This window comes from Mastigoproctus giganteus, chromosome 2, assembly GCF_048544385.1.
Source record: "Mastigoproctus giganteus isolate SK-2022 chromosome 2, ASM4854438v1, whole genome shotgun sequence".
NCBI lineage: Eukaryota > Metazoa > Arthropoda > Arachnida > Uropygi > Thelyphonidae > Mastigoproctus > Mastigoproctus giganteus.
Genome location: NC_143576.1, coordinates 121,245,105 through 121,258,966, shown reverse-complemented (window position 1 = coordinate 121,258,966; position 13,862 = coordinate 121,245,105). Strand labels below are relative to the sequence as shown.

General features: G+C 36.8%; 1 protein-coding gene across 1 annotated transcript in view; it reads left to right on the top strand.

The window, feature by feature from the left end:
• The window catches only part of LOC150089533 (influenza virus NS1A-binding protein homolog), a 302,567-nt gene that overhangs the window by 68,480 nt on the left and 220,225 nt on the right, over positions 1-13,862 (top strand). Inside the window, exons 3-4 of the mRNA XM_090390017.1 lie at positions 7,791-7,972; positions 11,579-11,703. Coding sequence (XP_090246143.1) covers positions 7,791-7,972; positions 11,579-11,703 — 307 coding nt within the window. The remainder of the gene's footprint in view (positions 1-7,790; positions 7,973-11,578; positions 11,704-13,862) is intronic.

Here is a 13,862-nt window from a genome sequence, read left to right as displayed (position 1 = left end):
CACCGACAATAACTAGATCTAGTGGGACCAGTGCATTCTGCCCTGTAGATTGCTGCTGCTGTGTTGCCTGATGCACAAGAATGAGCTCTGGCACTGAGTTGGACAGCTGAGAACTTTATGGGTCCCCCATTTTAATTTCTTCGAGGTGATCTACCCTACTCTTCAACCTCTCATAAATGCCCATTAGAACGCTGAGTCCTCACCTATTTTCTGGACACTCTGCATCTAGTATACACACAGACATCCTATATGGCTAGATCATGGCCTGTTCCAGAAAGATCTGCAAACATTCCACAAGTTGCACATTTTTTTAGGCTGTGATGCTTTGGAGAATCGCCCACTTTGTTTCTACCCCGAGCCACAGCACTCCCAGTACTTTGTGCTTGTTGCTTTGCTGATCTAGTCTGAGGTATAATTCCTTTTAAATACTATTTAATTGATTAACAATGAAAAGTAATAAGGTTGCTAAATTTAATTTACAATACTGTGCTAAGGTAATGATGCAGTGATACGTATTACTCTATTTGGTTCTTATGCTATACCTTATTCTATCAAGTATGAGATATAAGCTATCAAGTTACAATATACCGTAATGATTACAATGTTAAATTAGTTATATCCTTAGCTAAATACAAAAGATATATGGCCAACAAGTAATTAAAACCTTCAAACTACTTATTTATCATGATTAAAACTGCAGGCGTTCTTCTGCACTACTGGTTATGTTCTACAATATTCGCGCCAAACATAAATACAATAGCAGTATGAGCAGCAAAAAATAATCATTAGTTACAATAATCATTAGTTAAATTTACAAATAAGCTAACGAATGCATCTAAGCCTATTTAATATCTTTGTAAAACCCAATGTAATGTGTTAATCAATCAAAAACGTGGCAAAAATATGCAAAACACATCATTTGCAGTATCTCGAAAATTCACCCACTATTCACCTCAGTGACGCCAAGTGATAGTGACAAGTAATTTTCTTCCTGCAAATATAAAGTGCTCTCCCAAAGTGATGTAGTTTTGTTTCTTTTCTAGTGTGACCTGTTCTTTTGTTTACTTGAAGTGGTTCTTTTTTTTTTTTTTTTTTTTTTTTTTATGTAAACGCCAAACACGAGAGGTATTAGAACCTATAGTACTTAGTACCGTTCTTGGGTTGGAGGTTGAGAAGAGATATATCATCTTGCCTAGAAATTGGAGTGTCATCAAAGATAAGCAAGCATAGGAGCTGAAGAATCTTTTTTGTGAGTTATAAGACAGACAGGACTGAGTTTTAGAAGGATTGAAATCAACTAAGTTGTGTTTACCTACTGGAGAACTACCTGGAGATCAACATTTAAAGAATTGGTAGCAGATATTCGAGAAGTTGAAGCTAATTGAGCAGGGTGGGTTTCTCAAACTGGAAAGTGGAATTCGAGAAGTTGAAGCTCATTGAGCAGGGTGAGGTTTCTCAAACTGGAAAGTGGAATTCGAGAAGTTGAAGCTGATTGAGCAGGGTGAGGTTTCTCAAACTGGAAAGTGGAATGCAATGTGCTATCATCGGCAAAACTATGGATATGATTTCCAGTCAATGGAAGAAGGTCATTAATATACAAGAGAAAAAGAGTGGGGGAAAGAACTGAACTTTGGGGGACACCAGCATTAGCGGAGAAGTTAGAAGACAGGTGCCATCTACCATCACCCTCAGTGAGCAATCAGAGAGAAAACTGGATAACCAATTACAAAAAACAGTTGGCAAACCATAAGGTGGAAACTTGTTTAGAAGACCTTTATGCCAAACACGATCGAAAGCCTTTGATAGCAACTGCTTGTGTTTCACCAAACTTTTCCATTGAATTTGTCCATAATTGGGTAACATAACCAGAATATCACCAGTGGATCGACACGGACGGAATATATACTGGCGATTGTTGATCAGACAGAATGTTTCTAGGTAGTTTAAGAGTTAGCGGTTAATTGATTTCTCCATTACTTTAGAAAGAGTAGAAGTAATTGCAATGGGCCGATAACTGGATGGGAGGGATTTGTCACCCTTTATAGGAACTGGCTGAATATGAGAATTTCCAAGCAGAAAGAAAAGCACCTTTGGAATAAGAAAGTGAAAAAAGGCAGCAAAGAACAGGAGCACAGGTTTTGAGAACAAGTGAAGAAATACCATCAGGACCTGAAGCTATCTTAGCATCAAGATTTGTCAAAATCCTTCTGACATCCTTTTGACGGAAGACCACAGAAGGCATTGAATGAAGCATTCTAGGAATGATGGGCGGCGTTTTACCAAGATCATTAATACATGAGTTGGAAGAAAAATGGGATGCTAGCAGGGCAGCTTTATCCTTGGCTGAAGTGACAACAGAATCATCTGGTTTTGACAGAGGTGGGAGCAGTGATGGGCAAAAGTCGTGGCCAATAGCTTTGACAACAGACCAGAATGCTCAGCTACCATTAGGGCAAGAAGTAAGTTTTCCACTCTTAGCCTGCTCAAAATATAGTTTTGAACATAAACACTGAAGTAAAGAGCATTGGAAGTTAATTGAATTAAAAGACATTGTAAATGAACAGTGAAGAACTGATTGAGGTGTATAAGGCCTTGAATGGTTTGAGCAGGCTGAATACTGATGGAATACATCTGCTTGCTCAGATTAGGAACCTGAGGGGGTATAGATTCAAATTGACGGAAGAGAGTTGTAGGATAGATGTGTGGAAGTTTGCCTTTAGCCAGCGGGCAGTTGATTGCTGGAACAGACTTCCATCTGTTGTTGTGGAAATTGATAGCTTAAATAAATTTAAGGCTGAGCTAGACAAAAAACCTTCCCATTTCACCGGATGGGTGAAATGGGAAGGTTTTTTTTTTTTTTATATGACTGATTCTATAGCTTGCTTTCTTGCATTGTGTGCTTCAACTAATGCTAATTTATAGAGGAAGAGGAAGATGAAGAACCTGAAAAGGATAAACAGCAGTGTAATCCCAAATTAAAAAAAATATGCTGATGTATTAGATTACCTAAACATATTAAAAGAATTCTATGCGAGCAAAAATGATGAATATGGAATAAAACTAGTGAGCGATCTTATTATCCACAATGCAAATTTCATTGTCAAAATGAAATACTGTAAATAAAGCAGCAGTTTATATTTATTTGTTACTGAAGTTAATGATATTTTTTAATAAATAACACTTTATTTATTAAAAATTAATTATACATTATTTATTAAAAGTTAATTGAAACACAAATGTATAATGATAAGCAATAAAAAAGCCTGTGTTAAGTAATCAGTTACAGTGAATTTGATCTTTCCAAATTATTGAAAAAAAAAAAAAAAAAAAAACTGTGTACACTGACCTCATCAAAGCAGACACCTCCCTATTTCGGATGCTCTTCTGCCCCAGTGGTGTCCGCTATGAGAGGTTACACTGTATCAATAAAATGTCACTTGTCTCATTTCATTTCTTCCATTAAAAACCAATCTGAGACATACTTACCAGTTTAACAAGCAAGTTATATCTAGGATAAGCATGATTACCGACTCACGTATCATGGCGTGTTTAAGAATTTCAATTTGTCGATAAACAAACTCAGAATATTTGAATTAACAAAGAAGGCAATCTGACATTTCAGTAACTCAACTTATAAAAGTTTTTCAAATGACCTTTATTTCCATTTTAGAGTAATATTGTTATCTGATTTGATTAATGTCTGATATGATTTGCTCTCCTCTAGTCTGTGTTTGATTAAAAACCTTGAGTGGGATCAGAAGTGTTTCATTATATGCATCTGCATATAATGAAACACTTCTGTTTCATTATATGCAGATTTTCCTTGCATCTGCATGAATCCTTAGTAAAAAAGCTAAAACCTATTCTTATATGTGTGTGCTTTCTTTAGAATTCTCTTAAAGGGAGTGAAGAAAACTATTGGATCTCAGATTTATAAATAAACGAATTAGTGGTTTCAGTCAGTACCTCAAATCTTTTATCTGCTTTGAATTTTAATTGTCCTATGCCAGCGAGGTGCATAAATCTATTTAAAATCCCATGCTTACACAGAATGCTCATGTCAACAGTACTGAAAGTGTTATGAGACTCTATATTAATGACTTTGACGTTTTTCTCTCAGAATTTGATGAGCTTGAAGTGCTAGTCAAGACATCAAAGGCAGTATTGTTGGGATATCAGAGCCTTGGTGTCACACAGATATAAGCAGTGCAGAATTGGAATTTGGGAGTACAATGTGTACAGGAAGAATAGACAGGACAGAAAGGGAGGAAGGGTTATGTTGTTAATTAAGAAACACATACAAAATCTAAGGAAGTGCATCCAGTTGATAATGGTGGACAATGCAATGTTGAGTCTATTTGGTGTGACATAAGCACTGGGAAAGGAAAAATAAGAGTAGGTGTGTGTTATAGGCCTAATGAATCTGATGAGTATAATGAGCAATTGTGCAGAGAAATAGAGTGGGCCAGTAAATCAGAATGTCTTATAATGGGGGATTTTAACTTTCCAGATATTGACTGGAACTTGGTTGGTCACTCGCACACTAGCAAGACTTTTGTGGATTTATTGGATGACTGTTTTCTACAGCAACATGTTCGAGAGGCAACAAGAGGGAGTAATACTCTTGATCTCATTATCAGCAGTGATTATTCATCCATTAAGACTTTGCAGATAAAGGAACCATTGGGTAACAGTGATCACAATGTACTGATGTGGGAATTACTTAAAGATGTAACTACCATCAAGGCTAATGGGAAGGGCTTTTGCTTTCATAAAGGTGACTACAGGGGTCCCACCCAGTTTTTAAATGGCGCCTCCGTAGCCAGGTGGGAAGGAGCAGCAGTGCGTAGCACACGCTTCTTGATTAGACCGGGGTTCGAGCCCGTCACCACCAAATACGGAGGATGCGGAAAGGTCATTCAGGGAATGACCACCGCATATCCCGGAGCAATATGGCCTTAGTTGCTAATGCTCCTAAAAACCAAATAACAACAACAACAACCCAGTTTTTAAATTTTATACAGTGGGATCAACTGATGAAGTTACAAACGCTGAATTGTAAATGGGAAGCCTTCGGGGACTTAATTTTGGAAGCTACTAGGCTTTTCATTCCAACTAAGAAATACTGTTCAAGGTTTAGGCCTAGTGAGGCTCATGGCAGAGAAGAAAAATGTATGGGATGCATATCAAGTATCAGGCGACACAGATGCCTATGGCAGATATAAACCAGTCTGTAATCAAGTCACAAACGAGGTTAGGCAGGCGAAGGCAGATTACGTAAAATCGTTGGCAAAGGATGCAAAGAAAAACAACAAAGAGTTCTTTACTTATGTAAACTCTAGAAGGAAAGGGATGAATCAGATTGGACCACTTAACATAGATGGGTTGACTATTGATGATCATGCTCAGGTAGGTGATAAATTGAATGAGTATTTTGCATCTACATTTACACATGATGAGTTATTCAATGAGGGGAATGCCAGAAGTTTATCAAACTGTAACAGGAAGATAAGTGATTTTGTAATAACTGAGAGCAAAGTGGTGGAGAAATTGTTGAAGTTAAACATAAAAAAGGCACTTGGGTGGACAGAATCTATCCAATTATATTAAAGGAGGCAGCAAAGGAAGTAAGCAAACCCTTAGCCATAATTATGAGAGCTTCCTTGGACTTTGGGGAAGTCCCCATGGACTGGAGGTGTGCAAATGTATCACTAATTCACAAAGGGGGTTCAAAAGGTGACACAAGTAATTATAGACCTGTTAGTTTAACTTCTGTTCCGTGGAAAATAATGGAATCTCTGGTTAAAGAAGCATTGTTGATCATCTAGACAAGTCTACAGTAATAGTTACAACACAGAATGCGTCTGTTAAAGGGAAGTCTTATCTGACCAATTTGATTGGATACTGTGATATGGTCACAAAGGAACTGAATGCCAAAACTAATTTTGATAAATGATATACTTGGATTTCAGGAAAACTGTTGCACATGGAAGACTACTGTACAAATTGCAGAGGTATGGCATTAAGGGTAAGTTTCTACAATGGATAAAGATGGTTGAGTGAGAGACTACAGAGAGTGGTAATCAATGGACACTGCTCTTCGTGGACAAATGTTATTATTGGAGTTCCCCAGGGTTCAGTGTTGGGCCCATTGTTGTTTTGTTTATTTATCAATGATATTGATGAAGGTATATCAGGTTTAGTGTCCAAGTTTGCAGATGATACAAAGGGTGGCAGGGTTTTTAACGACAGTAAAGACATTATGCTACTCCAACTGGATCTAGATAAGTTGGGTAAATAGGCTGAGAAGTGGCAACTGAAGTTTAACATTGACAAATGCAAAGTACTGCATATGGGTTGCAATAACCGAAGAGAAACATACCAACTGTCTGGTACTACACTCAAGGAAGTTGAAAGTGAAAAAGACCTGAGGGTAATTATGCAGTCAAATATGAAGTTTGCTGAGCAGTGCAGATGGGCTGCCAGGGCAGGTCATGGAGTCTTGTCAATGATATATAGGAATTTTGGTAGCAGGGACAGGGAGGTGATTATACCATTATACAAAGCAATGGTCAGGCCACAAACCAGAGTACTGTGTACGGGTCTGGAGGCCTCATTTTACGTAGGGTGTAGAGTTGCTAGAATGAATATGAAGAAGGGGAACAAAAGGGGTGCTCTTACCAAGAAAGGCTTAAGTTCTGCAAATTGCAGTGTCTGTAGAGTAGGCACCTGCGAGATGATCTGATTGAGGTGTATAAGACCTTGAATGTGTTGAGCAAGCAGAATGCTGATAGGATTCTTCTTCTTGCTCAGATTAAAAACCTGAGGGGGCATAGTTTCAAATTGAGGAAAGACAGTTGTAGAATAGATGTGCGGAAATTTGCCTTTAATCAGTGGGTAGAACAGACTTTCATCTTTTTTTGCGGAAGTTGATAGCCTAAATAAATTTAAGGCTGAACTGGACAAGCATTTGGAACAAATGGAGGGATGAAATGGGAGGGGGTTTTTTTTTGCTGATGCTGCATAAGCTTGCTTTCTTGCATTGTATGCCATGCTAATGCTAATTCCAACTTTCAAAGACAGGTCAGAATCACTTGGAAATTCATAATTTTGATTATATTTTAGTGTCATTTTTATAATGCTTATCTCATTATATAGTTAAAATACAGATAAAACCCAATGTCAGGCACTTACATTATAAATAGATATTGCAACAAATGTGTTTTTTTTTTTTAATTGATACTGCTGTCAATTTAATGTATGTATGTGTGTGTGTGTAAAAATTTGTATTGAATATTTACAAATTTGTATGAAATTCCTGTAAATTTTTTATGGAACATTTATTAGTTTTTTTTTTTTTTTTATGTGAAACATCCTTGGGGCACCTCAACAGAGTAAATCTGATTGGTAATGAAAAATTCAATGCAGAAGTGATGTCATCTGAGCTCCTGCCAGAGGCATATTGTATTGTTGCATTCGTACTATTCAGCAAATGGCTACAATCAAATGGGTAATTAGACTTATTGGCTTGGATTTTGCTAACCTCTTCCGAGCCAAGGATATTTCACATAAAACCATCTCGTGTGCTCGACACACACACACACACACACACACACACACACACACACACACACACACACACACACACACACACACACACACACACACACACACACACCCTTTCTCTTTTTTTTAAGCCCCCCACACTTGTTTATAGCTTTTGTAGATCTGTATTAGAAATAAATAAATTTTACAATTTTGCATTTTTCAAAAATATTTGAAAACTCTAGATTGGAAATGAAGATGTTCAAGAAGTCCATGCCCACCGAGCTGTACTAGCAAGTGCCAGTCCATATTTGTTTGATATTTTTATAAATGATTCTCAGGCAGGGCCAACTCACCAGTTCAAGTTGGAAGAGCCACTTGATATTGATGCCTTTGAACGCCTGGTTGATTATGCCTATACTGCCAGGTAAGAGTCATAGTATATGTTTTATAGGATTAGATTTCATAGCAACATTGATATCTAATTTAAATTCTAATCCTGTACTCTAATGCAGAAACATTTTGATCCAAGTTTTGCTCTTATTTCACAAAGTGTTGGAACGACATTTTTCTGAATCCTGTCTCTATAGGAGAAAATTTTGACCTTTTTTTTTCCATGTTGTAGCCAGGTTGGTAACTTTTTATCTTTTTATAGCTGATGCTGTACGAGCTTGCTTCTTTTGCATCACTTTGCCACTACTAATACTAAAACTTAACAAGTTTGTTTGATGGCAATTATGCCAGAAATGACATATCACTGCCAATTTATGACAGTCTGTGCTCCAGACATTTCTTTGCATATTAATATGAATAAGGTGTGTTGCTGTCATTTTCCCTCTTTTCCCTCTTCCTTATCTCCAGGATACAAGAAGCAGACCTACTTACTTATCTTTACAGTCTTCCCATTTATTAGATTTGCTGTTGAATTGGAAATCAATCACACCAGAACATCCAAAAGTGATACACTTTTGGATGTTCTGGTATAGCTTGACAGGTTCCATGTTAAAGACAACGATTTACTGGAATCAAAGTGCCTGTTCTAATTTACATTAAAAATTCTTGCAGATGGTGACCAAATGTAGGAGTGAAACTTAAAGCTAGCTGATATGGTTTGTATCTGTCAACCCAGAATCTTTAACAACAAAAATATTAAATTTGAGAAAATGAAAAATTAAAATTTCACTTATTTGTAAAATAAAGTAGAGGAGAATGATAAACAAATTTTAGAAGTGAAAAACCTCTAAAAGTGGCTGTTGAGGCAGTTTGTCCCTCTTACTAGCAAGGTTTGTTGCAAACTATAGTGGAAAATTTAGGCATGTATCCTAGCCCCTACCACTCCAGGGCTTTTTACATTTTGTGCTCTAGTTTGTTAATTAGTTTCCCCTTCTGTACACCAGCACATATGAATAATGCAGCTGAGGCACTGGTGAATAAGCTGTGGTCTCACTACAATAATTCTGCAGTGAGAAAGTGAGGGGGCAGGGGGAACACACAGAGAGAGTTACGAAGTACTTACACAAGTGCAGATTATCTCCTGATATATTACATCAATTTGAAATGCTGGCCATGGAGGAAAAGGAGGAAGGTGGTGGCTGACAAGAATAATGAGAACAATTTACAGCAGTGCATAGGGTGCCAACATTTTGCTAATGATGCTTATCTGATCTACTCCCTAGGCCTCACTGAATGAATAACCAGGCTGTTGCACATATATTAAATGTCTAGAACTGCTACACCACAGGCTGCACATAATTTCTCATTGTTAAGATTTCCTCCCCTGATGTAAAAGAGGTGTGGGTTACTTATACGATATGGAGGACCCATTTAGTCATAAAGAGTGTAAAGGAATGAATAGGTCAATAATATACCACCATTAAATCCTATAAATTATTCAAAATGGGATTTAGTGGTGGTATGTTATTTATTTAATTTAATTTATTTATGGGATTTAGTGGTGGTATGTTATTTTTGATAAAAGCTATCAACTGAACACAGCTATATTTATTATGCCTGACAATGAGGATAACTGTCAATTCTGTAAAAGGTAGCCAGTTCAATATAAATTGGGATGAAGCATCAGAATTCACTGTTTGGGGTCTCATACTACTACAAAAAGATCAATGCTGGTAGAGAGAAAATTGACCATATCAGAAGTTTTGGAGGTTATATCATTTGAGGTCTAAGGGTGGGGGGCTCTCTGTTCATAGTCATATTGGGGGGGGGGAATCATGTAATCAGCTCATTCACCATCCATTTTAGCATCAGACAGAAGTCACCAGACTTGTAATAATAAAAAAATTCAGTATTATTTTTGCATATTTTATTCAGAAACATTTTGATGTGTCGTAAAAAAAAAATAAAATTCATGTGTTGGGGAAAAAAACTAGTGTAATTTTTTTCAATTTGGTATATTAAATAACACACATAATTAGCCATGCCCAAAACCCTTTGTTATATTAGTATTAGTAATGGCCATATGGTGCAAGGAAGCCTAAGGCTTAAGATACACCAGCTAAAAAAGAAATAAAAATAAAATAATAATAATAAAATAAAATTATCCAGCTGACCTTTGAATTTCCCCGAACTGTCAGCCCCAACCACCCATGCAGGTAAAGGTAAATTATTCCAGTAATTTATAACTCGCTGGCTGAAATAAAACTTCCTGCAATCCAGTCTAAACAACTCCCTCCCCCATAACTTGAATTTATGGCCTAGAATCATTTATAACCATGAAAGTTTCATCCTCATTCATTTTACTTTTGCCTCTCACCACCTTAAACATCTCAATCAAGTCTCCTCTAATGTGCCTAGTTTCCAAGCTGTGCAACCCACATATTTGCAGGTTTTCCTCATATGGAAGCTCTTTTCCCGAACTGAACTCACCAGGCTATTTACCCGTCTTTGGACCCTTTCAAGAACATTTTCTCTCCGTTGTCAATGCGCCAATAAACAACAAAACAACCAACCAACCAAGAACATTTTCCATACTTGAGAACAGTATTCCAAATGTGGTCTAACAATAGGTTTATATAATGGGATTATGACATCCTTATCTCTACTAGCAATTGTTCGATAAATCATCGCTAGGACACTATGGGCCTTCCTTGCAATCTGTCTACCATGCTCGAAGAACTTCATATCTGACTGTATCGTAACTCTCAAGTCTCTTTCTTCCACTATTGACTTTAGTTCAACTCCACCAAGTGTATAAGTTATTTTGGGGTTACTGTTCCCCAGATGTACGACCTTGCAATTTGCTGGATTAAAGCATGCTTTTCTGACCATCCCTGAAGTTTATCTAGATCATTCTGAAGAAACTTTGCTTGGTAGCAATCATTAACTATTCTACCAATCTTTACATCATCTGTAAATTTAGACATCACGCTCCGTACTCCTTCATCAATGTCAGTTAAGAAAATCAAAAACAACAGTATTTCCAATACTGATCCTTGGGGAACCCCATTTCTTACATTAACCCAATCTGAGGAATAACCATTTATCACAATCCTCTGCCTCCTGTAAGCCTGGGTAAGTAGTTCAGAAAATGGATATTTAAAGGATCTACAGTTCTATATTTGTAGATGATACTGGGAAAAAAGTTTTTAATTAAAAATATGACAGATGATTGTAGATGTAGTTTTAGATTTTTTAATAAATTCTGAATTTTCATTCAGAACCATGAACCACCCAAGTAAAAACTGAAGACTGTAATTATCAGTTAAATGGTTGATCAACATGGTCACAGAAAATGCCAATAGACTAAAACAAAGTGTTATTACTTACGTCGGTATGCAGCTTCCTTGCAGCATTTTCTGGGTAGTATTGAATGATGTGCATTTTTTTTTTCTTTTTTTTTTTTTTTTTGTGGGTTGTACCTAATTTATGTTTTTTTTTATGTAAACAATTAAAAAATCATGATAATCAATTTTAGAAAGGATTGCAATGATGATTATAATTGCTTGTTATGCTTAATTTAAGGAAATTTTGCTTTGAAGATTAATTAGGTAACTTGCATGGACTTTGTATATTTTAGATTAGAAATTCCAGAAGATAAAGTGAAGGATGCTTACATAACAGCACGGAATTTAAGAATGCATCTAGCAGCTAAACATTGTGCTGATTTTTTAGTTAATAGCCTCACACCTGAGAATTGCATCGGTAAGGTTTAGTTGTTTCTGATAATTTAATATTTTCAGATTATGAAATTTTGTCAATAATAACAGCATTCAAATGAAATTTTAACTAACAGATAATCAATAAATTACTTACTACATTACTAGAGTACTATAAAAAATTTTTATAAATAGCTAACTCAGTAGCATTAGTAGACACATATGATGCAAGAAAGCAAGCTTATACAGCATCATCCCAAAAAAAAAACCAACTTCTCATTTCACCCATCCATCCGCTCCAAAGGTTTATCCACTTCCTTGAATTTATTAAAGCTATCAACTTCCACAATGACAGAGGGAAGTTTGTTCCAGCATTCAACTACCCGCTGGCTAAAGGCAAATTTCCACACATCTCTTCTACAACTGTCTTCTCAATTTCATTTTATGTCCCCTCAGGTTCGTAATCTGGGCAAGAGGAAGAATCCCATCGCATTGAGCCTGCTCAATCCATTCAAGGCCTTATACACCTCAATCAGATCACCTTGCAGATGCCTACTCTCCAAATGCTGCAATTTGCAGAACTTAAGCCTTTCTTCATAAGAGCACCCCTTTGTTCCCTTCAACAGTCTTGTTGCCCTTCTTTGTACTTCTTCTAGCAACTCTACATCCTTCCTAAACTGAGGCTTCCAGACATTTACACAGTACTGAAGGTGTGGCCTGACCATTGCCTTATACAAGGGGATAATCACCTCAATATCCCTGTTAGCAAAATTATTGTATATCAGTGACAAGACCCCATGACCTACTCTGGCCGCCTGCCTGCACTGCTCAAAAAACTTCATATCTGACTGCACAGTTACCCCCCAGGCCTCTTTCATTCTCCAATACCCTGAGTATAACACCACACAATTGGTACATTTTTCTGGAGTTACTGCTATCCATATGCAGTACTTTGCATTTATCAATATTAAACTTCAGTTGTCACTTTGCAGCCCATCTGCCCAACTTTTCTAGATCCTGTTGCAGTAGCATACTGTCATTGCTGTCATTAATAACCCTGCCAACCTTTGTATCTTCTGCAAACTTTGACATTAAGCCTGATATACCTTCATTAATATCATTGATAAATACAGAAAACAACAATGAATCCAACACCGAACCCTCAGGCTCTGCACTAATAACATTGGTCCACGAAGAGCAGTGTCCATTGATTACCACTCTGTCTACTTCCACTCAACCATCCTTTTATCCATTGTAGCAACTTACCCTTAATGCCATAATGCTCCAATTTGTACGGTAGTAGTTTTCCATGTGACACAGTATCAAAAGCTTTCCTGAAATCCGGGCACAGTAGAGCGTCGATAATCTGAATTAATTGGGATCGGGGTTAGTTCGGACTTCTGATTTGTTCAGATTTTCAAACTTATGAAATATACTGGTCTGGAGACTGAAAAAAAAAAAAGGGGGGGTTTAGTAAGTTTAGAAATAAAGCACTAAGTTGTACTCAAGTATTTTTATCCTTAGGTACAAAACAAATGGAACTTTCAGCCACAATGACACATAATTACTTATTTTTTGCTACACCATTTTCGAACTTCGTTTTTCTGCTGTCAGATCTCTCACTCTTTTCAGCAATAGTAGTTGACTTGGACAGCATTCAGTTTCTTGCTTGTACCTAGCCTTCATAGGTGGCCAGTTGATAAGAATCACCGTCCTCCCTACGCCTGGTGTAAAAGATTTGAGTTCGAGTCCCATTGATCATAGGAGGAATTTTTATGGACCTTTTTCAAATGTGGCTGAGTTAGTCAGCCTCAGGTGAAGGCAGCATGGTTTTTTCTCTCTGAGGCTCAGGTTTTTCATCCTGCAAAGCAAAAAATCAACCAGAGAACACACAATTTACAGACAGTATACACAAAGCATATCCCTTAGTTGCTGATGCTCCCAAACCAAACAGCATCTTCGAGAGATGGGTCATTAGCTGTTCTCATAGTTTTTATTTTTTTTTTATTTATTTATTTTTTTTTTTTGCCCCATCGTCTGAATCAAGTTTTGATGCTAACTTTAAATTTTTTTCCTTGTTTTTAATTTCTGTTATAGTTGGCTTTCCAATCTCGTAAAATTTTGCTAACGAAGACTCGCTTATATCTTCATTTTTATAACCTGTGGATAATATTCCTCCATTTTTTGCTTATTACAATTGCCTTT